The 24,866-nt window shown below is 40.5% G+C and overlaps 2 protein-coding genes and 1 long non-coding RNA gene across 12 annotated transcripts in view; 1 reads left to right on the top strand and 2 right to left on the bottom strand.

The window, feature by feature from the left end:
• Trpgamma (Transient receptor potential cation channel gamma) overlaps positions 1-19,586 on the bottom strand; it is a 77,134-nt gene extending 57,548 nt beyond the window's left edge. For 5 of the 8 annotated variants that reach the window (XM_012491006.3, XM_086906773.1, XM_086906772.1 and 2 more), the window contains exon 1: positions 17,545-17,911. The gene's annotated coding sequence lies outside the window, so the exon portion shown is untranslated. Of the gene's footprint in view, positions 1-17,204; positions 17,912-19,567 lie in introns of those variants that run through there. The other 3 variants (XM_086906769.1, XM_086906770.1, XM_012491003.3) reach the window with 2 other exon arrangements.
• Positions 19,587-19,922: 336 nt separating this feature from the next.
• On the top strand, positions 19,923-22,774 carry gkt (tyrosyl-DNA phosphodiesterase glaikit). 3 transcript variants are annotated; one of them, XM_012491011.3, is made up of 6 exons: positions 19,923-20,129; positions 20,205-20,288; positions 20,408-21,497; positions 21,589-22,131; positions 22,195-22,399; positions 22,475-22,774. In XM_012491011.3, the coding sequence occupies exons 1-6, from the start codon at positions 20,099-20,101 to the stop codon at positions 22,607-22,609; spliced, it is 2,088 nt and encodes a 695-aa protein (XP_012346465.2). In that variant the 5' UTR covers positions 19,923-20,098; the 3' UTR covers positions 22,610-22,774. The 3 variants fall into 3 exon arrangements, with proteins under 3 accessions (XP_012346465.2, XP_012346466.1, XP_012346467.1); XM_012491012.3 differs by having other exon boundaries at positions 19,944-20,129; positions 20,211-20,288; XM_012491013.3 differs by having other exon boundaries at positions 20,085-20,129; positions 20,411-21,497.
• Positions 22,377-24,113, bottom strand: LOC147657843 (uncharacterized). The gene is made up of 2 exons (XR_015291708.1): positions 23,902-24,113; positions 22,377-23,126 (listed from the first exon to the last, which is right to left on the bottom strand). It is a non-coding gene; the product is annotated as an uncharacterized LOC147657843 (long non-coding RNA).
• Positions 24,114-24,866: the final 753 nt, after the last annotated feature.

Raw genomic sequence — 24,866 nt, 5'->3', positions numbered from 1 at the left:
TCGTACTGATGAGCTCACGCTCCGCAACTCCTCGATGAATTTTTTACATTGTATCGAAGGGAGGACAGGCGAGTGTCGAAAGAAGCGAAGGTAACCGCTCTCTCTAATTATCGCTCATCAAACTTCATCTTCATATTCGTTCTACCGCGCTTTATCCACTGAGGGGGAGGAGCTGTTTCGAAACAGCCGGCGGGATATCGAGTGAACTTTACGAATCTGCTTGTACTCCCAGATCACGAGCTAGAGAACTTGGCAGATTCAACCCCGAATTAACCCCGTTGGACCGAATAATTTAAACTATCGATACGGAATACGCCGAATTTATATCTACATGTCGATCGAAAACAGGCGAATTCGAAAGGAACGATAGATAGATAGGGAAAATGTTTTCGATAGAAATTTTCGATGTTGGGGCGAGGTAATAAATTTCCGTGTACCAATTAAACGCGCGTCCCCTGTTCTCTGATACGCGACGTTAAATTCACCGTCGACGTGTCGACTTACGATTATTACGGTTAGATTAGATACGATACTTTTGCGACGAGTTCAAGAGAGAATGATCCGTCACGGAAGCTAAGCATCGGGTATCAACGTCTTTTTTTTCAACGACAAATATACAACGTTACGAGTAGGTGTATGATCGCTCCGTGTATAAAATCCAAGTTACGTTTGAAAAATAATACATGAATCTGTTAGGTGTGCGAATAAGTTCCTTCCTCTTTTTTTCTACGATCGTAACTTCCGATCGAATTCGAATTGCTTCCCGTTCGTGTCGGCGTTCCTTCGTTTTTAACCTTTTCGTTATAGCCGTATAGTCGCTCTGCATAAGATGCCACTGACGTGCTCTGGACGATTCTAATCGCTCTATATAAGATGCCACTGACATGCTATAGGCGACTATAGTTGCTCTATATAAAATGTCATTGACGTGCTACGAGCGACTATAGTCGTTCTGCATAAAATGTCACTGATGTACTACGACTATAATCGCTCTATATAAAATGCCATCGACGTGCTATGAGAGATTATAGTCGTCCTCCATAAAATGTTACTGAGATATTACAGCCGATTATAGTCGATTTGCATAAGATGCCACTGACATACTATGAGCGATTATAGTTGCTCTGCATGAAATTCCATTGACGTGCTACGAGCGACTATAGTCGCTCTGAATAAGATACCACTGACGTGCTATGAGAGATTATAGTCGTCCTCTATAAAATGTCACTGAGATATTACAGCCGATTATAGTCGATTTGCATAAGATGTCACTGACATATTATGTGCGATTATAGTTGCTCTGCATGAGATGCCACTGACGTGCTACGAGCGACTATAGTCGCTCTGCATAAGATACCACTGACGTGCTATGAGAGATTATAGTCGTCCTCCATAAAATGTCACTGAGATATTACAGCCGATTATAGTCGATTTGCATAAGATGCCACGAGCGATTATAGTTGCTCTGCATGAAATGCCATTGACGTGCTACGAGCGATTATAGTCGCTCTGCATAAGATACCATTGACGTGCTATGAGAGATTATAGTCGTCCTCCATAAAATGTCACTGAAATATTACAGCCGATTATAGTCGATTTGCATAAGATGCCACTGACATATTATGAGCGATTATAGTTGCTCTGCATGAAATGCCATTGACGTGCTACGAGCGACTATAGTCGCCCTGAATAAAATGTCACTGACGTACTTTGGGCGACTATAGTCGCTCTGCATGAAATGTCACTGATGTACTACGACTATAATCGCTCTATATAAAATGCCATCGACGTGCTATGAGAGATTATAGTCGTCCTCCATAAAATTTCGTGCTATTGACGTGCTACGAGCGACTATAGTCGCTCTGCATAAGATACTGACGTGCTATGAGAGATTATAGTCGCTCTATATAAAATGCCACTGACGTGCAATTATAGTCGCTCTGCATAAGATACCACTGACGTGCTATGAGAGATTATAGTCGCTCTATATAAAATGCCACCGACGTGCAATTATAATCGCTCTGCATAAGATACCGCGTATCGTACGATATGACGAGCGATTGGAGTTATTGCACATCGAGTATCTTTTTCTGAATAAACTGAAATAAATACCGTCGAAACAACTCGGATCGCAACCGCTGACGATTTTTCTCGAATACCGTGCACATTTTTGTCGCGGCGGAGAAATTGCCCGTAGCGAAAGGATTAAAAAGAATCGTGAGTTAGCGTTCTAGAGTATCCAGTGTGACAATTTCGAATGCGAGAAGTTTAATTTTTCCATTCCAGCTTGGGAAATCAGCTGTTGAAATGATTTGCGCGGGAGAGAACGCCGTGTCTTACGGAACGTGCGAAAAGTCATAGCAAAGATTTAAATTTGGAAATTTTAATTCGAAAGACGACGATCGTCCAGGTGAACCGAGACGGTTTAGAGAAATCGCTCGACGATAATTCGATCCAGATTGGGAGTCACGAAACTGATCAAGTAATCTTGTATACCTCGATTCATCTAATGAAATTCTTGAATTTGGAAAAAAAGGGGGGAGGGAAAGAAGTTATTCGCAATATCACTCACAAGCGCGAAACAATGATTTACAGAAGAGTTTGAAATCGTTTTCGGAGACGCGAAATTATTCAGTCTCGCGAAGGGGGTCACCAGAAATGGAAGGATCGTGTCGGGGATTTTTGTGGGGCGTTGAAACGAGGCCCGGCCGGTGAAAATAGCGGCGCAACACCGGCGACAGGAAGCGGTGGAACGACCGAAAACTGTGCTCGGTAATTTCGTGGTGAACAATTTGAGGAAGGGAGAGCTAGAGAGGCGGCGGTGTTGGATGGTCCGCAGCTGTTGTTGAACGTCGCCCACGTGAACCTCTCGTGTTTCATTCAACGCCTCTACGCCGAACGCGTTTACGAACTCCGTCAAATCGGCCATTATGTTTTCTCCACGTATACCGCGTATACGAAATTAGCGATCTCGATTTACTCTCGATTTCTTCCTTTCCGACCAAGCCAGAAACGAGAAGAAGAAGGAGAAATTCCAAAACGCCTCTCGACGGGAATTCAAACAGCTCGAAATCTCGAAATTAAATAACCGCGTATAACCGTTTCGTTCACGTGTCGTGGATGTGCTCGAGTTTAAACGAAGGAAACAAAGGATGGTTAGAAAAAAGAGAAAAAAAGGGAAGCTGTTGTCGCTTCGGCCAGCTGTTGTCCGAGGAACACTCGAGCAACTATGTATCCTCGTTTCGAGGTGGTTAAGGAGGCGCATTCAGAGTGTGACGAGCTCGAGGAGAGGATGCTCGTCTCGGAAACAATGTTTCGTTCATTCGTTCGTAATCCGAATCCTCGTTCGGACAAAGGCGACGAGTGGAAGGAAAGGCGAGAGGAGGAATAGAGCGCGTTTCAAACACGCGTAAATAAAAGTGGGAATAAATAAGATCAAGCGTGCGATCGATAAATACGGGGATAAACGCTGGTGGGATAATGCCGTGTTGTTTCACTTGTTTGTCTCTGAAATTTTTATAAATCGTCCCGACCCGTCTCGCTTTTCCTCTCTTGAAAAGGAAAATTCGCCCGTTCTCGTTTCTCGAAAAGATTTTTATCGGCCGCCTGCCTCGCATCCGCAACGTACGACGCGGTTTTGTTGGCAGAAATGGCGCTGCTGCCACGCCATCCCATTAGGAAGAGGAATTCTTTTTCATAAGTTATCTTTAAGGTTTTGCGGAGGAGAAATTGGACCGAGAGAGAGAGAGAGAAGTTTCACGCTTGGGCAAACATTTGTGCCGGCCAATAAAAAACGCGCTGTAACGAGTGTTATTGGACGGATGTAAGGTTTGTTAGCTCGTAGATAGAGAACGCAGCGAGGCAATATCGGCGGAGCAAGATGCTCGACCGAGTTTCGGATCGTAAAGGACGTAAAATCTACTCGAGATTGCGCGTTAGTCCAAACAACGGGGCGAGATAATAAAAGAAACTGTTCGATATCGTTTTGGAGGCGTAACGTATATACCGGGTGTGCGTGTTTATTGATCTCCCGGGGGGAGGGAGGGGAGGGAATTCAAATTGGGCTCATTTTTTTTTTCTCTTCTTCGTGTCGACAGTTAATATCGATCCGTGGATTTAGAATTTCCACGAATCGGATGAAATCGATCTTTTAGATTCTCGAGATGCGAGGAAGAATCGTTAATTATCCTGCTCCAATTGGAAATCTAAAAACTTTTCAAAACAATTAATTAAATTTTCAAATACCGTCTCGACTGCCATCTCGGTTAAGCGTCTCTCGATAATCTTGGGATAAATTTTAATCATCGTGGCGGATCATTGCGCGCAAATAACAGTAACGACAATTCTGTTCAGAGTGAAGAGATAGGTGTGCACACGGTACACACGTGAAATCAACGAGGCCACTCAATCTCCTGTGTACCCAGACGACTCGCTCGAAAGAGAAGAAATGGCCGAGTATTATTGTTTACCAACCATCTCGAAGAGAAAACGCGGCAAAGTCGAGGGGTGTAACGCCGCTCCTAATCTCCTGGCTCTCGAGTTCGAAAGGTGACAATCGCAAAAAAGGGACTTGGTCGGCCGTCTCAGTGGCGCCGGTAAGAACCGATCGATCGTTGCATCAGAAATACAATTGGAAGGCGATTAATAAAATTCTACGTACATTCGATGATGTTGGCTGATAATTATTTACAAAAAAAATATCGATGATGTCTTTGAATGATGTTGAGAAAATTTCACGTTTAGATTAAATTAGGTTAATAACATTTTAATAAAAAATGACTTCGAATGACATTCGATTCAGTGACGAGTTTGTTGAAAAATTCATCAGAGGATAATTTTTCGTAAACATTTCTTGTACTTCTTTACGAATCGAGGGACCATAGTTACTCGAACTCTCTAGCATTCTGACGAAAGCTCGACCGATTGCGCGTCATAACGAAATAAATCGAGCAGCCAGGAGTAGTAACGGAAAGGTTGAATTTTGCATTTCGACGCGATCGATTCATTTCAGCAGCAATCGAATCGAGGGCTGCTGATAATTGCGCGATCGCACGTAACCGTTCAATTAACCCGTGCAAGCGTGACGGTGGTCCTACACAGATCCTATTCGTCAACGTTTACGTTCCCGCGAAAAATAGATAGGAAGAGAAAATAGAAGAGCACCGCGATAATAACGAAGAAATTCGTTATGCGCGATTATTAATATTAAACCGACGAGACGAAGGAGACGAGTTTTATTCGAGTATACCAACACCAACCGATCGAAACCGAATTAACGTCGCTTTTTAAACGTTCAATTATTTTCTTGGCGGATATATATAAGAACCGTAATTAAAACGTCTATCAATACGATTCTTTTAATAAACCGTTTTAACCATCTCCTCCTAACCGACCTCTGTCAATCAAGAAGAATATCGAACGACCAACGTCCCCATCGCTCGTTCAAAATACCACCCTGTCGTTTTATAACTCGTTTTATAAAAATGACAACGAGACGAGAGAAAGAGAGAGAAAGACAGAGAGAGAGAGAGAATATTTTCTTTTTTAACCCGATGGATAAAACGATGGAGGAGACACCCTTAACCCGGGGTATCAATCAGACAGCGCCGCAAGATCCTTCGCCCCCTCGACTTCCAGAGAAATTAGCTTCCCCCTGGCGGATATTAAACGAATGATTACAATGTCGTAGACAAGGAAGGCGCGACAGGAGGTCCCGTACCAAGGATTATTACCACCGCCGGGTTCCGTATCACGTCGACACAGTGTTTCCACAATGCGCTCGCCACGGATATTAAATTATTATTTTCGAACGGGGAGGTCGGGGAGGAGGGGGGGGGGGGATATGCGGATAGATTAAAACGTGCTTACGCTTTATTGTAAGATAAGATAAAAGAAGGGGAGGAGGAGAACCGTTGCCAACGAAATAATCCGCCCTTCGTCCGCCCTTAACTCAACTTCGTTTAATTAACGACCGAGATTAGGCGGGGGGATCGATCGCCGGGGATCGAGGGGAAAATTACTTCACCCACACATTTATTTATTTATTCTTCTTTCTTTCCAATTCCATTTCTGAAATAATCTGCCGTTGGCGACAGTTTATCGTCCACCACGACTTATGCGCGACAATTCCATTAATATGAGCCAGGTATTTATGAATAGATTTCTAAGATCTTTATCTAAAAACGTTCGTCGCGAGTTGCGAGTTGCTACCTCGCCCGATTTCACATCGATCAAGGCGGAAATGCTCATCTTCGAAATTTCATCGACAACGCTCGATCCTCAGAATTTTCATTCGTACGATAATAACGAGACAACTGCAACACGCTCGAATTCCTCCGGCGAACAAGACTCGTGCGCTTCGACGGGAAACGCACACATTTCCCGCTTCCTCGAATCCGCGGCTTGCTTATTCAACAACTCGCTCGTGGAGGCCTCCTGCCGTGCTCGAAACGCATCCATAAATACGCGCACGTGTACGCGCTTATTCCGATCCTCCTCCAGGTATACGGCGCGAAATCGATGCCGATGGGTGGATTCTCGTTAGGAGAAGGGAGGGATATGGGAAAACTTTTAGCGAGAGTAAAGACGAGTAAAAAGAGGTCGATGGGGAACAGGCGTCTGGAGGGGAAAGAAGGGAAAGGAGGGAAGGAATTTTTGTGGAGATGTTTCGCGTGGTGTGTCAGCGAATACGTGACTAACCAACGGTTGACGCTTGCGATGCCGGAAATGGGCTTGGTGCGCTTCGGCCTGGCAAGAGAAACAGTATAAATTCGCGATTCAATCTCAATTTTAGGCCTTGCTATATATATCGCCATATTTCGTTTCGAGTGAGAGATTCAAGTTTAAAAGAATCCGGGAAAGTTTCGTGTAAATTTTTTTTTTCTTTCCTCTTTTTTTTCGTTATGTATGAAGCGAGCGATTCTCCCTTTTTTTAACGAGGGATAACCGTTGAGATATCGCCAGAGAAGCGTATAATATGTCGGTGGAAATTGGAGAAAATTTTAGAGAACGAATTTCCTTCCTTTCGTTCATATTTCATTTTTAGGTTTGCGCGTTGTTAAAAGAGCGTTGTTCCTCGATGGACCGATCAATTCAAGAAACGAGATCCAACTTAAGAGGAAACTTAGTTAATACGGGAATTTCGTATTTATACGTCTTTCTATCGACTGTTCCACATATTTGTATCAATTTCGCAATCAAGATTATCGCTACGATTAAGTAAACACGATCTTGTGTCTTTAATCTTCGAATATCCCTTCCATTCGTCACCTAGCCTGATCTTATACGATCGAACAAATCTACTTTAACCTGGATCACGATCCAAAGCGAAAACGTGTATTTATTTAAACGTGTATTATTCATCGAACATTTTCTTTTCAAATATCCATCATGTTGCACGAAATTATAATTCGGATCGAAAGAATATCTATATTCGAACGTATTCGTTTCACGATCGATCCCGAAATCGAATTTAAGCGGGAGAAACGCGCGAAATCGATCGCGAGAAGAACCTTGACCCTCCAGAAAATTCCCGTCCAGGAACCCGTTTGTTTTTCAACCGGCAGGGTTTAATCTTTTCCATTTTGGAGATCGGTGGGCCGTGGTTTCCGGTGGGAGGAGGGTTGGACAGGGTCGCTTTAAATTTCCCGATTCTCGTCGAAATCATGGATCGATCGTCGAGCTGCGTCCGAAACGCGTGATCGATCGAAAGAGTAATTGCGGTTGTCTGGTTGGACTGATTCCAGAGCAACAAGTTTTGTTGCGTGCCATGAAATCGTTCTTGATGAAGATGAGATCCGAAAAAGGAAAAAAAAAAAAAAAAAAAAAAACAGAAATCGTCGAACCGTTCGACAATTAACATAGCATTCATTTAATTCGAAATTTCGTTTAAACTCTCGTCGCCTGTCGGATTATGCGTTTCCAGCGTGAAATCACTTTTTCGAAAAGTCCAAAATTCTGTCGAAGCTACAAGCGTTAACCTTGGTCGAGCGAAGTTTTCGATTTATTCGAGTTTTAATCTATAACATTTCAATCTTGCGATTAATACGATTAAAAACACGGTGGTAAACACGGAAACAACGATGATCCAACGATGGATTTAACCCTTTGCCGAAAGGCGAGTCTCAGCTGGTTCGAACGATGGATCTAACTGGACGAAATTACTTTTTTCCAATTTTGAGTTTTGCAGATTAAATTTTTAGAAAACAATATTGTTTTTTATTGTTATTTATTATTTCCTTAAAAATGTATATAACGTAAAAATATAACTAAATATATAAAAAAATTAACATTCTTAGTTTAATCAGTATAAAATAAAAATATAAAGAATACATATATAATATAAAATGGAATGTACTAATTTTATTTACTATCTCAATCCGATAACTTGCGTAAGAAGGACGAGACATTATAGATTGCACAATTTGTAATACACAAATTGAAAATGATCAATTCTATTGGAAATGAATTTTGCCCAGTTAATATACATTGTTCGAACCATTGTGCTACTTAGATTCCTTTGTTTCTTTGTCACAAAGTGTATACAAAATCAAATTTACGTTAGCCGTATGCGCAAAAATCATCTCGAGTTGCATTCATCGTTCGACCGAGAAAAGTCGTCGAGCGCGAAAGGGTTCGAAGATCTTTGGAAGGGTGGACAATACCCGAATGTTTGAGTATGCGAGTCATGGATCGACCGATAAATCAAAGCTGTAGACGAAGCCCACGAGATGAGTAATTGGACGGAAATCGAGGTTTAAAGTTGGGCTGGGTGAGCCGCGGACCGCTTTAATGTTCCCCACAAATCCTGATTCTCATTTACAGAATCGATATCGCGGCTAATGCGCCGGGACACCCATTTATCTCTGATTATTAGATAAGTGAGGTACGCGTCGCATACGCTTTGCGCCTGCCAAAGGGCCCCGTTGTAATTGTAGTGGACATTACTCGAGCCTACAACGCATTGAAAATGGCACTTATCTTTCGACTCATCCTATAGATCATCGTAGTTTTGGCCTGTTCGTATAATTTTCCATGCTCGATGATCCTCGCGTGATGGATGCAGGTGATGGTCCGTTTCGTTCCTCCGTTTCGAGCAACGTGTTTAAACGAACAAAAGTTTTTTTTCAAACACAGAATTATCTCGAAAGCAAAGTCTTCGTCGGAGCATCGCAAATTTTATGTTTTCCAACGTAATAAACATTATTATTATTACGCGTTATATGCACGTTTTGATGATATTTTGAACTTCTTAAAAGTACAGAGAAAATCCTTCGCTGTTGATTACATTGATCCTGCATCCGCCTAGCCATTGTCGATGAAACTAACTCGGTCCTATCCTACGTAATAATCACTGGGCTGATTATTATTATTATATCAGTGGTAATGTTCAAAAATATCACGAAATATTCGCCGCTTATTTTCCTAAGGAAATTTGCGCGCCAATCGTAATCATGTCGCTCACTTTTTATCCATAACCCCGCCCCTCTCTCTCTCTCTCTCTCTCTCTCTCCATTTTTTTATTATTCATCCCCTAGTAATTTGGGAAGCACGCGACTACCAACGATTCACGGGAGACGGTTGAAAGATGTCGATGAAAATTTCTCCCCCTTCGCAATTTCGCTCTGGCCACGCGCGTGACGAGAATTAAAGAACGCGCATAACGAGCGTATAACGCGAATTGGACGATAATAGTTTCTCATTTTTCGGTGGTGGCGTACCCATTTCCTTTTTCCCATCCATCGAATCCATTCGTTCGATTTTCGAAAAAAGAAAGAAACGTTCGGAAAATTCGAAACGAAATTACGACTCGCCGATTAACTCGAAAACTTTTCGAAAAATTGCGAGACGATGAAGTTTTCGAGGACGATCTTGCGGGATTCCAGTTCGGTGACGCGAGTAGAGGATCGCGCGAGCGACGAAGCCGGTTGAAGGACGAAAGAGGGGGGGAGGAAGGCGAGGAAGGGGGGCGTCGTGAATGGCCGGAGGAATCAATGAGGATGGCGTCGCTTTGGGGCGTCGACGTTTCAGCCTAGACGCCGACTCTCTCCTCCGCGAGAGAGATTCTTCCTCGAACGATTCGACGAGGAATTCGATCACCTTGTGTTGCCCGTTCCTTTATTATCCTTTCCCGTTATAACTCGTTCGAGGCATCGTACGAAATCCACGGTTCGTTAACCGTAAAAGGGTAAGTCAAGGGGGTACGGTTTAACAAACGATGGAAATAGGGAAAGGATCTTGTTTTAGATCGTTCGAAACTTTAACTCGAACCAAGTTCTCCCTCAAACACGTGGCTATATGCCGAACAAAGGAAAGTTGCCAAGTTTATTTACAATGCACCGCAATTTTGCGTCCAATTCACTGTTCCCATTTTCGCCTATCATATATATATATATACTGGAATCTCACAGCAACTGGTTCTTTGAACTTGCAAATCGGCGACGTCGGTCTTAAATATGGATTAAGGGCGAGGAATTGACGGGGCGAATTCACGGTTAACAGAATCAAATCGACTCGAGTCCCTCTCTCAGAGTTGCTCCACTAATTACACCCTCGCTTTAATAGATTCCATTGCAAAGTTTCGCATCGCTGTTGACGCGTTTGAAAATGGAGAGGCATGATTTATAAACACCGCGATCTGGAATAGATTTCTGAAATCGCGAGCGTGATTTCGTTTCGAAAATTACGCTATTTTACGTATATACGGTGGTGAATAATTTTTGGAATCGATCTGGCCGAGAATTTATGATTATTTTTGACCCGATATATTAAGATTCTTGAGAACGTGCGAAGCAAGTGGAAAAGGAAAAAGAAGAAGAAGGAGATACGGAATAAAATTTTCCCATCGAGACTTCGTTCTCGAGAAATTTTTTTTTCACTACAGGTGAAATTCGTTAATTTTCCAGACTGTTCCACTATTCCGACTAAAGAGATAAGCGAAAAATGCGATAGAAAATTTTGAGAAATAAAAATTCGTATAAAATAAAATTCTACATTTTCCGCTTCTTTCCACATATAGAATAAACTTCTTATCGATAGTTGTTCACTCGTATCTGATCGAAAATCGGCCAATTTCACTTGAAAACTTTTCGAAACTTAACTTTTCTCCGAATCCTTGGATTTTAAAAAATATCCTATTCCTTCAGGGAGGAATCTTCTCCCGATCGTTCGACCGCTAAACTCGGATAATCTCGATAATCTCTCGCGGAATAAAAATGTTTTTCGATTTTTCACCCGAATCGAACGAGATCAATTCGTTTGTAATAATAGAATAATTAGCTATCCGCATTGTCGAGCAAGGTGTTGGAACGCGATGGAATCGGGTCAAGTTTGGTCCCGGCGGTAAAATTACCATGGTTCCATTAGCAATTTCGAATCGAACGCTTATTGAACCCTCCCTGGTTCTCGTCCACCAACGAGATATTTATACCTGCTGTGTCTTCGCACTCGCGATCCGAATCGCACGCGTGCAAATGGCGACACGAGAAGCGCACGTGCGATTACCCTGACATTGAACGTTGTAAGCTTATACCCGAACAACCAGTTCTCGATACGTCAGACAGACATTGCTACCTGTATGCACGTGTTGTATCTACGCGCGCGTGTAGACACAACTCACACAAAGGCGCGCCTACGACGAGCATCCATTACGAGCGTATTCAACCGAAAATTGTTTCGCCCTAATCGTCATCTCTATGGATCTGGGTGGAACGTGGCACTGCTAATTTCTGGCAGGAACAGGAGGATATCTGAACAGCTTCAATTCGCTGGGCCAATGGAAACGTTTGCCAGAAAACCGCGGATCGAGAACGATACTTTCTTCTTCCAATTCTCTTCTCGAGAAAGAAGAAAGAGGGGCGTCGAAAGCGACGAAGAAAGTTGGGAGAAGAAATGTGATTCGAAGGGGGATATTGTCGTGGCACACGGGAGGAGATCGTCGTCCTATCGAAAAAAGGATTCTGTAAGGATTGCAGGGAAAGAACGAAGCGAAAATACGATTCACACGAAACACGTTGCTGAATTCGTTGCCAATCGAAAAGTTTCGAGCACGTGTCCCTTATAATTTTAGCCTCGAGAGTTATACGTGTCTTTCTTATCGTTTTTTCTATCGGGATAAGTATATCGAGATGTACGAAACGGGTGTTAAATTGTATCCCGCAGTTTTTAATCCACGCGTCGTTAAACGATATCTTGCCTGCCTTTTCCCTCCCTTGTTCAAACATGATTATTTTCGATTGATCAATTACGTTCGAACAACGTTTCCCCTCCCTGTCACAATTGTGCACGATAATCGTTCGAAATACCTTTCCCGAACACGCATTTTACGCGCACACAAATGCACACAATATCCGTTAACAGGGACGACGTCGAGTCCAAAGATAGGAAAAAAGAAGGAGGGCATCGTTTCGTTCCGCGATTATTCTCGTTGATCAATGCGTAAATGCCGAACTTTCGTCTCCGCTTTATCCACTCGTCAGATGCCGAAATTCCGTGCCCGTGCGATAATCCGCGCGATAATTAATTCGAAAATTCTTCCACGAGGAGGGAGAGGGGGGGGGGGGGTGAGGGGTGAATACGTGCCAGCGTTGTATTGTCACGACGACAATTATTTATAGCTATCAAAATATTCCGGTGGAGAATATTCGGTTGGTGTGCTTCGATGGAAGGCAGAAAACGGTAGCCTCGGATGACCCAAATAATTGAGTGGCCCGATAACCCCGATTCGACCGATGAAGAAGAATGAGAATAGGATAACAAGAGTCTGGGATAAGGTTGGATAAGGCGAAAATAAAAAAAAAAAAGGTGTTACGGTTAAAAGTTGTTTCGAGTTGTTGTTCCTCCCTCTCTCGTGGTATTTCGACGAAAAGTTTTGGAGCAAGGAGCGTTTGGAAGAGGAAGTTTCGAGTCCCTCGTTTCGAACGATATATATATATATATCTTTTTCCAATGATAAAATTGCACGATCAGATCGTGAAAAAAATCACAATTCAAAATTTAATCGATTTTAATCGATGTCACGATTTTATTTCTCGAGGATTCTTCGAAGAGAATTTCAAAGCGAGGGTAGAAACAACGGATCGTTCACGGACTAAGGTTGGGTGGGATTAAACGATGCAGAAATCGTGCTCAAAGGAAACGAGTTTCGCAAATGCTCCATCCTCGAGCGAGATACAGAGGAACGGGCATACGTCCTGGGGAAATGGCGGTAAACATGTCGTGTAGTCGATCAGAGCAAGATTGAAGTTTGTGTATATATAAATCGGCAGCCGTTCGCGCGAATAAAATGTCAAAAGTCCGTAATACTTGCGTCGTAATGCTTCGAACGAACTAAAATTGGAAGAATCGTGAAATGTTGGAAAACATCGGGTTCCGATAATAAACGCTGTTCCTTCGTCATCGATACCTGTCAAATAAATCGAGAAAAGACTCGAAGAATTTTCTTTCCACGAGTCAACTCGTTAACTTATTCCTCTCGAGTCGAATTAGAGAAGAAATTCTCGCGAAAGGGATCGTCACCAAAATTTGTAATAGGATTAGTTCGTAGTTATTTCACGTATGGTCGTTTTTTCTCTGGATGCGAATTAATAAGCTATCAATTTTCGACAACTTCTCCGACTCGATAGAAATCCACTTTCCAATCTATCCGCTCTCGACTTCTCGAGAAAATTTCCAATCTCGAATTTCGCCTCTTGGCGAAATGCTTCGAATTCGAGGGAAGACAAGATACAACTCTCTTAGAGTCAATTAGAAAGAATCGATAAGAGTTGGATAGGATTAATTAACGCGATTCGAGAAACGAACGAGGCGCATCCTTGATTTGTTTGCATCGAACAAGGCATGAAACAATGGCATCTGTTATCAGGACGAATTTATTTCGTGGCGCGGTTTAACGGACGAGAGAGAGAGAGATCCGTCGGGAGATTAAGAGATGAAAAATGGCAATAATCGGATCTAGCAGCTCAGCAACGAGTGGCCAAAGTGGCAACGAATTCGATTCGCTCGCTCGAAATTAGATTATCCGTCCGGTACTTTGTCAAACGCGTGCAAAAAAAAAAAAAACGCGTTCAAAGATTTACGATCAAATTTCTCGAAACGAGGAGATCGAAACGGTTCTCGCGGATGAAGAAACTACATCCTGTCCAAAGTTGCCTCGTAATTGAATTTGAATGAAGTTCTTTCTTTCGTATCGCGAACGAGGGATGAATCCTCGTGGATTACGTAACAATTTGCCACATGGCGCAATACCATCGTGCACGCGTTTCTTTCTCTTCTGGCGAAAAGTGGAGGAGGAGGGGGGGAGGAAGGAGAGGAGAGAGAAAAACGCGGAAACAGTCGAATATAATTCATGCCAGCGTCCTACTACTACTACTATGCGCTGTAAACAAGCATTTTTCAGTAATCAGTGTGCTGCGTTGATCGTTGCATCGATCCTCTGGCTCCGTGCACGCGCCGTTTGTCGGCTCGTGGACGGGAAGACAATACGCAAGTACGAGGGATGAAAAATTGAAAACGGACGAAGCGAGATTTCGCCGTTCGTGATTTAAAATTACTTAAGAGAAGAATCGAGAAAATATGGTGATAAAATAGTTTGTCGGCCCCCCCAGTCTTCCGACAAATGAGAAAAAAGAAACGAAGGGAGGAAAGGAACGGCGGAAATCCTTTTAACCGAGCGATATATTTCAAAACACATTTCGAAAACACAGAGTTTTCAACCCGGGACGGAACGATTTTTCATTTTTCAATTCCTTTTGAATCTCGTTTCGCGCCAATCTGTATCACTGTATATAATCTGTTCGCTCTTGAATTTTTCAAGTTTATCAAAGAGAAAATTCAACAATTGTTAACACTCGCTCTTCAATTTTTCAATATTTAATTTTCAACAAAATTCAGCCCCCTTCTCCAGAAAACGATTCGTTTATCTTTTGAATTTCGTCTCGCATCGATGCAAGGATGCACTCGAGTTCATTGAGTTTAATGCCCTTTTTCAATCCTTTCGCGAATTTCCTCTCGCGACCATTTACTTCCTCTTCAACTCTGCAACTCTTTTTTAATTTTTCAAGGCAAAGTTTATCCCTCCTTTCAACGCGACGATTCTTTTGAATTTCACAACGATAACTATTCGCAGAGCATTTTAATCCTGTGTTTACCACCCTGCAAAACAATTCATATTTCAGCTCTTTTGAATTTCTTCCCGCGATAAAAATATAACCGTTCACTCCCTCTTCAATTTTGCGATTTTTAATTTTTCAAGATAAACTTTATCCCTTCGTTCTACACGGCGATTCATCATCTCTCGTTTCTCTTGAATTTCATCTCAGTACACTTCCAATACAATAACGATAACTATTCGCAGACCATTTTAATCCCGTATTTACGTCTCCGCGAAACAATTCATTTTTCAACCCTTTTGAATTTCTCGCGACAATGTAACGACGGTATTCGTCTCTCTCTCTCTCTTTTTTTCTTTCTTTTCCTCTTCAATTCTTTAATCGGGATTACCGTCAAGTAAAATTTTATTTCGAATACACGAGCATCGAGGAGAAGAAACATTCAGAGAGCGTTTGTTATTTGCCGGTTGAGAATGAGAGCCACTCGAGAAGATTTCTCCGGTTCAATGCCAGCGTTCTCCAGCTGTCTGAAGAATTATCGGTTGGCTATGCAAAAATTAATTGTCGTTAACGGTTTATTATTCATCGAATCATCGAATGTCCCGTTTAGAGCATTGAATGAAGACTCGAGTGTCTCTCTCTCTCTCTCTCTCTTCTCTTCTCCTCTTCCTCTCTTTCGTGACCAGCGCTCGAGCTGGAAGTTTTCAAGAAAGAAAGCACTTTACATCTCTGTGCAATCCACTTCAAAGACTTCCCCTCTAAGTGATATTTTTTTCTTCCCGATGTATCGGTTAACGAACTTTCTTGGCGTTTACGTAACGCCGAAATTGCGTTAGAAAAGAAAAGAAAAAAAGAGGAAAAAAAAAAAAAGAACGAGCGGATATTTCATTTTCTTCGAACGAGATATTTTATGCAATAAACAATTGCGTCGAACTCGAAACGAAGGAAGAACAATGGCGATTTTTTTTTTTTTTAGGGAGTAATAAATCACAGGTGGAAATATTTCTTCGCGTTTCATTCAAATGAAATAATGTGGTGTAAAAATAAAGGGGAGAACGAACGTTGATCCGTTGATCCTCGACGAATTAGATTGTACGAGATATTCGATTTGTGATTTATTAGAGCGATTAACGGTTTACGAGACCGTTGTTCTAAATGCTGGTTAATCCATATTAATAGGCGGGATGGACGATATTCCGAATGGTTTTAAATCTAGACGCGTACGGGATCGTCGTTAAATTACAAATTATCCGGTAGGAGGGGTAAATGGTTTTCGTCGAGCTTCGTAACAGCGAATAATATTTTTATACGGCCGAGTACCCTCCACTTCACACCGAATATTTCATCCGCCGAAACCGCGATTTATTTTTCTATACACGCACGCGGCGTAACGCGATTTTCTTTCGATCGTGCCTCGATAATCTTTGATATAAACAACGGTGAAATACAATTCGTTCATCGAATCGTTTTTCGAAATCGTTTCCCACGTATTTTTTTTTTTTTTTTTCCATTGCTGTGATTAATCATCTCGCTTTTTACACACACACACACACACACACACACATTGCTTCGATACGAATTTCCATTGGTGGATGGAATCGACTCGTTAAATACTCGAAATTAATTAAAGCTATTCCTCTATTTCGATAGTTAAGTCTATTCCTCTATTTCGTATTTCTCCCTCGCGTCAAATTTTCCTTGAATGGAGCAAGATTTAAACGAGTAAAATCTTGAGATTTGTTTGGAAAACGGGAGAGAAAAGTTTGGCGGGATCATTCGTGTAAAAATTATCGACGATCGATCGAAGCCGAAGGGGTCGAGATTACGAAATATATACGCGTTGCGAAAACCCGCGCGCTTTTCATTACAACGTAACGAGTTTAAATTTTAGCTCCTTTCATTCCTCCGTTTTTGTAAACAAAACCACCAATTTCGCGGAAAGCTTTTAAAAATTGAAAGCAATTAGTCGCGTATGCGGAATACGAAAGGATTTTTTTTTCTTTTTTCTTTTTAAGGATCAGAATGAGCGAAGCGAGAGAGACTGAAAGTGAGAGAAAGAAAAAAAAAAACACCGAGGTTTAAGAGAGGGATTCTCACCGTGTTAGGTTATGATTCGATTCGAATTCCCCGATGTCGATACTCTCGATCTTACTCCCATTCGACTTCCTTTTCCTCCTTGTATCCTTCGAAAACGAAACACCTTCCTTTAAAAGAAAAAAAAAAAAAAAAAAAAAAAGAAAAGAAAAGAGAAGGAAAAGGTTTTCCTTTTCTTCTGAGAACAGGTCGGCGAAAGGGCGCCGCGTAAACAAGAAAGATTACGGCGCACAAACACACGACGATCCAAAATAAAGAGTGATTCACGAGGCTTCCGTTTGGCTGGCGCGAAATCGGCCGTTGACGAGGGATCGGCGGTGTGTAACGGTGTAAATAAAACGACCTTGACTTTCTCGCATTTCCGGGCGGCGATGAATCTTGATTGCCTTCCGACTGCCTCCAGAGGAAACCGCTTTCCACGACTCCGCCACTTCCAACTTACCACCACACTTGCTACCACACTGCAGTTCGCGTGATCGATATCACGAGGGATCACTGAACGCGGATCTGGACGATCGACGCGGTCGAATCTTCGATGAACGCGTGCACGTGGAGATCGTACGCGCGCCACAAAAGCGAAGAGTTATTGGACGCGAAATATGGGTGACGATAGGAAGGCTGGAAGACGAGAGAGTCACAGACGCACGCCGGTGTAAACACGCGAGAGCCACGGCGGATGAATCGCTCGCGGCGCGGTCTGGGCGGTGACTGAGCGGATCGAGGCGTCTCGACGCACGGCATCTCTCCCACCCCTCCTCCTCGCATCCTGACCACTTTTCGGTCGTTCCGTTCGACGCGCTGCTCTTATTTATTCGAGCACACGCTGTTCACAAGACACTTGTCACCCTTTCCTAATCGTCGATTATTATTAAACCGAGGAATGTCGTTTCGTTAATTTCCGTTTCCGGACGGAAATTGGAAAACGACACGCGGGAACGAGGGAAGGATTATACCGCCTCTGTGAGAATAATCTTACTTTAATTCTATTTAAGTTTTGTCGTTAAAGGGTTTGTAATGTGAAAATCACGATGTTTACGACGCCTCGTTCGAGCGTACACGGGACTCGAATATTTGATAAGTTAAAATGTTCAATTTGTCGCATCGGTGGGAAAGAATCGGCGGCGAAGAAGAAGTTTCGAAGCTGAATCAATGGTAATTCAATTTTCTCCATCCCTCCCGCCTTTTTCTTCCTTCCTCTGTCCAAACTGTCCAAAAAGTCGGCAATCTCCTGAATAAGCTTGTTCCCCTTTCGTTTTCTCGTTAATTCTATCCGCGTCGTTCTCGAGTGGAAAATGAACGGACAGGGGAATAAAATGTTGGGAATAAAATGAATAAGATTTTCGCGGGAGAATCGATGCTGCGATTGAGATGAAAAATGCAAGTAGCCGATAAAAATAATGTCTCGTTTGTTACTGAAAACGTGTAAATGTTTTTTTAAGAGAAATCAATTCGGGTGTAAACATTCGATTAATCTTTATTCGATGATTGAACGAATAAACGTTTCTAAAATTAATAACGAATAAAGAAGCTAGTCTTTTTTTTTAATTTCATAATAATTGCCAAAGTGTTTGGAAAAGTTTTTCGTTTCATTTGTTCGGTTTAATAATATGTCATAATATGTATTATTCGAAGAATTATTTACTTTGATAAAGAGTATAATTAATTTTTTACGTCTATACGAACGAGCAAGGAATTAATCTATATATCAATGAACGAAGAAGATTAACTTCCTTCGAAAAAATTCGATCTCTTTCGTCGTACTCTTCTATTCGCAAAATATTCACTTTCGCGATTTTTTTAATCAAATCATGCAAATTTGCAGATGTTTTAAATCGGCGAATTTTTTTAATCTCTTTGCCCGAACAACCTCATCCTTGAATGGCGGTCGAAAACATTCTAACCCACGATGTGACTTTAATTTAATCAGTTCAATATCGCTGGCTATTCCCTATAAATTATGCGCATGCATATTAAGCGAACCAATTTTTAAATCCGCTTCCGATTCTTTCCACGGTCGCTAATTGTTCTTGCAAAAATGGAAATGCATCGACACAATTCTCTTCCAAGTGGCGCTCGCGGAGCATCAAGTGCGCCGAGATGCGGTCGGTAAGTTTGCTCGTTGAAATTTAACTCTCGATACCAGATCGGTTAAGAACGCGTCGAGACGCTCTTAATTCTTGGCCCCGTGAAAAGCCATATCGTTCACCGTCACGATTTATTTTCCCCCCGATTCTTTTATCGAGAGACGTTCGTTCTAACATTTCGTAATTAAGATTCTTAAAATGATATCGGAGAAAATTATTCGAATTTCGGTTTCTTTTTTTATCACCTTGTATCGTGCTATTTGATTAAATTTGTCGACTTACCTGTTTTGTTTCTTGATTGTTCGACGTTAAAAACATCTCAGATCTGGTTGATGATTGATTGGACGAAACGAAAAACCTTGTTGAACGTGTTCCCGCCATTTTGATTAATAAATTTGGCTCGTAAAAACTTGCAAAAAACATAATCACTTTAAGATAAAAATTGAACGCACAATGTTACGTATTTGTATTATTCCAACTTGACACGAACAAAAGAAATGTATTGCAAAGAATTGTATTAACAACACTTTGTATTAATTCACATTATTTTCCATATTTTATTAAAACAATTTTTCAAACGCACGACTCTTGAGAAGTTTAGATCAAGACTAATTTCGATTTGAACTACACTTGCGCCACATCGACTGCAGCACCATCTAGTCGTCTATGTCAGCTATTTGAACGAATAATTCGTAGAATTCGGAATAAATTTTAACAGTATTATATACGTGTAATTAATTCATATAAAATCTTAAATCTAATATTATTTATTATTCTATAACACGTTCTTTATGAATTAAATAAAGGTATAGAATGGCAACAAGTCTTTGTTATATTAATAATGGTAAGAAAATGCGATTAATTTTAAGGTTAAGGTTTAATTTTTCACAATTTCAAAAGTTATGCTATTTCGTGCAAGTTCCAGAAAAGAAACCGTGTCCTTATATGGAAAAATGTTATCGAAGAAATCCGATTCATTTCAATGAGATGTCACATCCACATTGTACGTACTATTTGCTATTAATCTAATATTGATCTGATTAACGCGATATGTATGATCATCACGATATGTATCTGATAAATCTTTAATCGTGATAAAAAACAGTATATATTGTATTTCAGTAGAAACAATTGTAATGAAACAGTTAGAAGGTGAAATACAAGTACCTGAAAAACTTGATTTTGAATGTTCCGACCGATCTCTCTTGTTGGATCAATTGAAGATTTTACAAATAATATTAAGAAGAGAGAAAGCAGGAAATGGTTCTTCTTCGATCAAAGAATTAAATTCTAAAATAAGTAATACCAATGCAAAAATGAAAAATGAAAATAATACTATGGATAATCAAAATTTAAAAGATAAAGTAGAAAAACACAAGCAAATAATGCTTCAAAGAAGAGAAAATAAATTGAAAGATATGGATGAAGAAGCAGAGGCGCTTTTTAAAGCTTCTAATGAAAATAGAAATAAGGATCAATATAAAGTTGCTAAAATGAAAGAGGATTTAGATAATCTTAAAATAATGGAAGGAAGCATAGAAAAGAATTCTTCTCAAGAAAAAAAGAGAGATAATAGTGATTTTCAGGATAATGAAAGGCATAATAAGAAATCAAAATCAAGTCATAGCAAACATGTTGAAACCGATGAAAAATCTGATTCTAAAAATAGTCAAGAGCAATCGAGAGAATCATCTTTGATAAAAACGTTTCAATCGAGCAAATGTACGAGAGAGAAAGCGATTAAAATGATGAAGAAGCTTGGATATGAAACATGTTTGTCGTCTTTGGTCGAGCCAGGAAATTTTGCCATGAAATATGCTTGTTCAGCACCGTATCATATATTTTTTTCAACAGTTAACAGATCAAAAGAAACATACGATCAACCATTTTCTATCACGCTTCCTGAAATTCTAGATATTAGTTTAGGAGAAATAGTAAACAGCCTCCATATTAATTTTATGGTTGACATTGGATGGTTACATGTGCAATATATGTTAGCTGAGCAAAACACAAACATGTCTATTTTACTCGGAGAGAGAGTAGATACAGGACCAGTGGGTTCAAATGTTACCACGTTCTATGTAGATATGCCAACAAAATTTGGTTGCCATCATACCAAAATTATGATTTTAAAATATAAAGATGACGGAATACGAGTCGTCGTATCTACCGCGAATTTATACATGGATGATTGGGAGAATAGGACACAAGGGTCTGTTAAATAAATTTAAACATCATTTTTTGTATTTGTTTTAAAAAGGAGATCTTAATGAATAAATGATCGCTTCAATTTTGTTGACCAGAGTGTGGATATCACCGCATCTTCCACCATTGTCAGAATCTGCAAATTCCAGTGAAGGAGAATCACCGACAGGTTTCAAGAAGGACTTAGAACGCTATTTGAATAGATACAGGCAGCCAGGTATAACAGAATGGACTTGTGCTGTGAGAAGAGCAGATTTTTCTTCGGTAAACGTATTTTTTTTGGCTTCTGTTCCGGGAAGACACACGGATATGGAATATGACTCTTGGGGACATAGAAAATTAGGTTCCATTCTTTCCAAACACGCTAAATTACCGCCCGATGCGCCCCAATGGATATTAGTTGCTCAGAGTTCGAGTATTGGTAGCTTAGGTCCTAATTACGAGAGTTGGCTTCAGAAAGAAATTACATCCTCGATGTCGAAAGAAAATCCAGTAGGTTTAAAAAGTCATCCGAATTTCCACTTCATTTATCCGTCTTTAAACAATTATAAACAAAGTTTTGATTGTCGAGTTGGATCTTGTTGTCTACCGTACAGTCTTCAAACACATTCCAAACAAAAATGGATAGAATCATACATGTAGTAAGTTTCTAATGTTTATTCGCATCATTGATTTGATATGTTTATCTTTAACAATTTTTTCAGTCAGTGGAAAGCCAAGCAAACCGGTAGAGATAGAGCAATGCCTCATATAAAAACTTATACAAGAATCTCACCTGATTTGAAAAGAATACCTTGGTTTGTCCTCACTAGTGCTAATTTAAGTAAAGCAGCATGGGGGACGGTTGGAAAAAATTCTCATTATATTATGAATTACGAAGGGGGTGTTGTATTTATTCCAAGCTTTATTGTACGTAAAAATTTTGTTATACATATACATTTTATACGTAGACAAAGATATGTTCCAAACGCATATTTTTTATAGACTGGATCATCAACGTTTCCCATAAAGGAAGAAGAACCTGGTGTTCCAATTTTCCCTGTTCCGTACGATTTGCCATTAACTCGATACGAAAAAAATGATTCGCCGTTCGTTATGGAATTTTTTTCCACCGAATAATAAATAAAAAATCGCTGTACACAGAGAGAGAACGAATAGTACGAATATTTTATTTAATTTATTGATTCTATATTGTTTTATATTTGTCTTCTATATTTTTAAAGCAGAGTTTCAATGATGTACAAATAATTTTTTATAATAATAAACTACATATAATAAATTAAACGCGATATTAATTTGTGCTTCTACGCGGAACATGTAGGAAAAAAAAAAAAAAACAACTGTATAATTGTCTTTGAGGGCGCACAAGCTAAAAGTAGAATTGTAATTGTTCGATAAAACTTCCGGTAAGCTAATAGAAATTTTACGACGTCTGCAATTCCCACGTTGTACGTGACTTATTTATTGATCCGATTCGTGCCGATTTCGTGGTTGCTCGTTCGCGGATCACGTGTTTTCCATAAAACATCAGCAGGAAAGCGTTTTCTGACTAGCTCCTTTTTGATGTAACATAGTATTGCTCGTGCATGTCCCGCCTTCAAATAACGTTTGACGAAGCTTCGCTCGTTCTTCTTCTCTTCGTACCAATTACACAAAGCGTACGTTAAATTTCGTAAAGTAAATTCACGTAATTCGAAGAAACGAGAATACAATTTTTATACTCTTTAAAAAAAAAAAACGAAAAGATTTAAAATCGTTTTCTCTTTTCTTTTTATGAAAGAAGATGTTATAAAGCGTGCTCTTGTAAAAAAGATTATTTCTAGTATATATTTTTTTTTATATTACGTCAACGTATATGTTAATATTTACTAATAACTGTCAACAGTATTATATTTTACGTCTAATTTAATAATGACGATTCAAACGAAATTTCAATTCTAAATTATTTTTGAAAATAAGAATAGAAATATTCCTATAAAAGAGAATCCGAAGTTGCGATGGAAAATAATGATACAACGTTGTGATATTTTAATCTCGCAGAATGCTGATAGATTTCCTGTATCGTGATTTCCTTTTTAACATTTTATACCAACGATATTAATAATTATTGAGGAAATCGACTTTTTTTTCTTTTTTTTTATATATATATATTTGAATTTTATATACAAGCAATAGAGATACTATAAAGAGATTCTTTCTCTTTTATGGATCAACGAACATCGTGAATCTCGTAAAGTTCAAGGTTACTACATTTCTCGACCTTCTCATTATATCGTTTCTTTTTTCGCTCCTCATTCAAAATTAATCGAGTAACTTTCATTCTTTCACTCTTTCACTCTTGTGGCGTAAAATAATTTAAAGAAAAAAAAAAAACATAGATCGAGAAAAAAAATTCATTGAATTATACATACCGATCAACCGGATTCTCGGTACACAAAGCAGAAGAAAAAAAGAAAAAAATGTGGCCAAACCGGTCGATTATATCATTTCCAATTCTATTTTTTGCGATAATTCTCTGTAAAGCGCAAACATCTATGCAACGCACGACCATAGTTCGATTCCCCCATTAAAAAAGGCGGCAAGGATTTTGACGTCAACGCGCAGCAAGGTTTCGCCTCCCACTAAGGAACACCAGGCTTCGTGGTTGGAAATCCTCGGCGCAGATGCGACTTCGGAAAGGGACGTTCCGACGCCTGTAACGACGTCACCGCGGCATCGAAACCGGGGAACGCGGTTGATCAGCAGTTTCTGAGATGTCGACACGAACGCATACTTCTTGCCGTTAATTCTACGTGTGCTCCTCGCGTGTGTACCTCGTGCGTGTGCGCGTGTAAGTAGATAAGCATGTGCGGATTCATGTGTCGCGTATAGTCAGCCACAGGACGTCGCGTTATTTCCAGGTGACGGGCACCCACCAGGTAGGCGGAATCGTCGATTATCGCGATCAGTTGCCAAGAGTCTTTATCTTTACCGCGCGAAATGAATAACGCGCGATGGAAAGGGCTGCCGTTCGAGGGTGGAACGCTATTTTGAAAAATAGGCGACGACGAATTTTTGAGCTTCTCTCGAGGGAACGCTCGTCAAGGAACGAAAAAACGTGCTTCGCCTCGTAATTGGACGGAGCGGGGGAAAGTATCGCTTTCGCTACGATACGAAGATTCAAACGGCTTTCGTAAACGGTATCGTTCTCCCCCAGAAACTCGACTCGTTCAAAAGTTACGCCACGGTTGTCGCGGTTTGCCAAATCGCGTCGCTGCTTGTTCTTGCTCGATTGTCATCCTTCGCCTATAGCGATCATCAGCAACATTGCAACACGATTCATCGATGCCTATTTTCAATGTGCGGTTTAATTTACGAACGATCCTAAATTGTGTGT

Source organism: Apis florea, unplaced genomic scaffold (genome assembly GCF_048593485.1).
Source record: "Apis florea isolate Af1SG1 unplaced genomic scaffold, ASM4859348v1 contig_2495_pilon, whole genome shotgun sequence".
Lineage (NCBI taxonomy): Eukaryota > Metazoa > Arthropoda > Insecta > Hymenoptera > Apidae > Apis > Apis florea.
The sequence above is the reverse complement of the archived record's forward strand: the minus strand, read 5'-3'. Positions and strand labels throughout refer to the sequence as shown.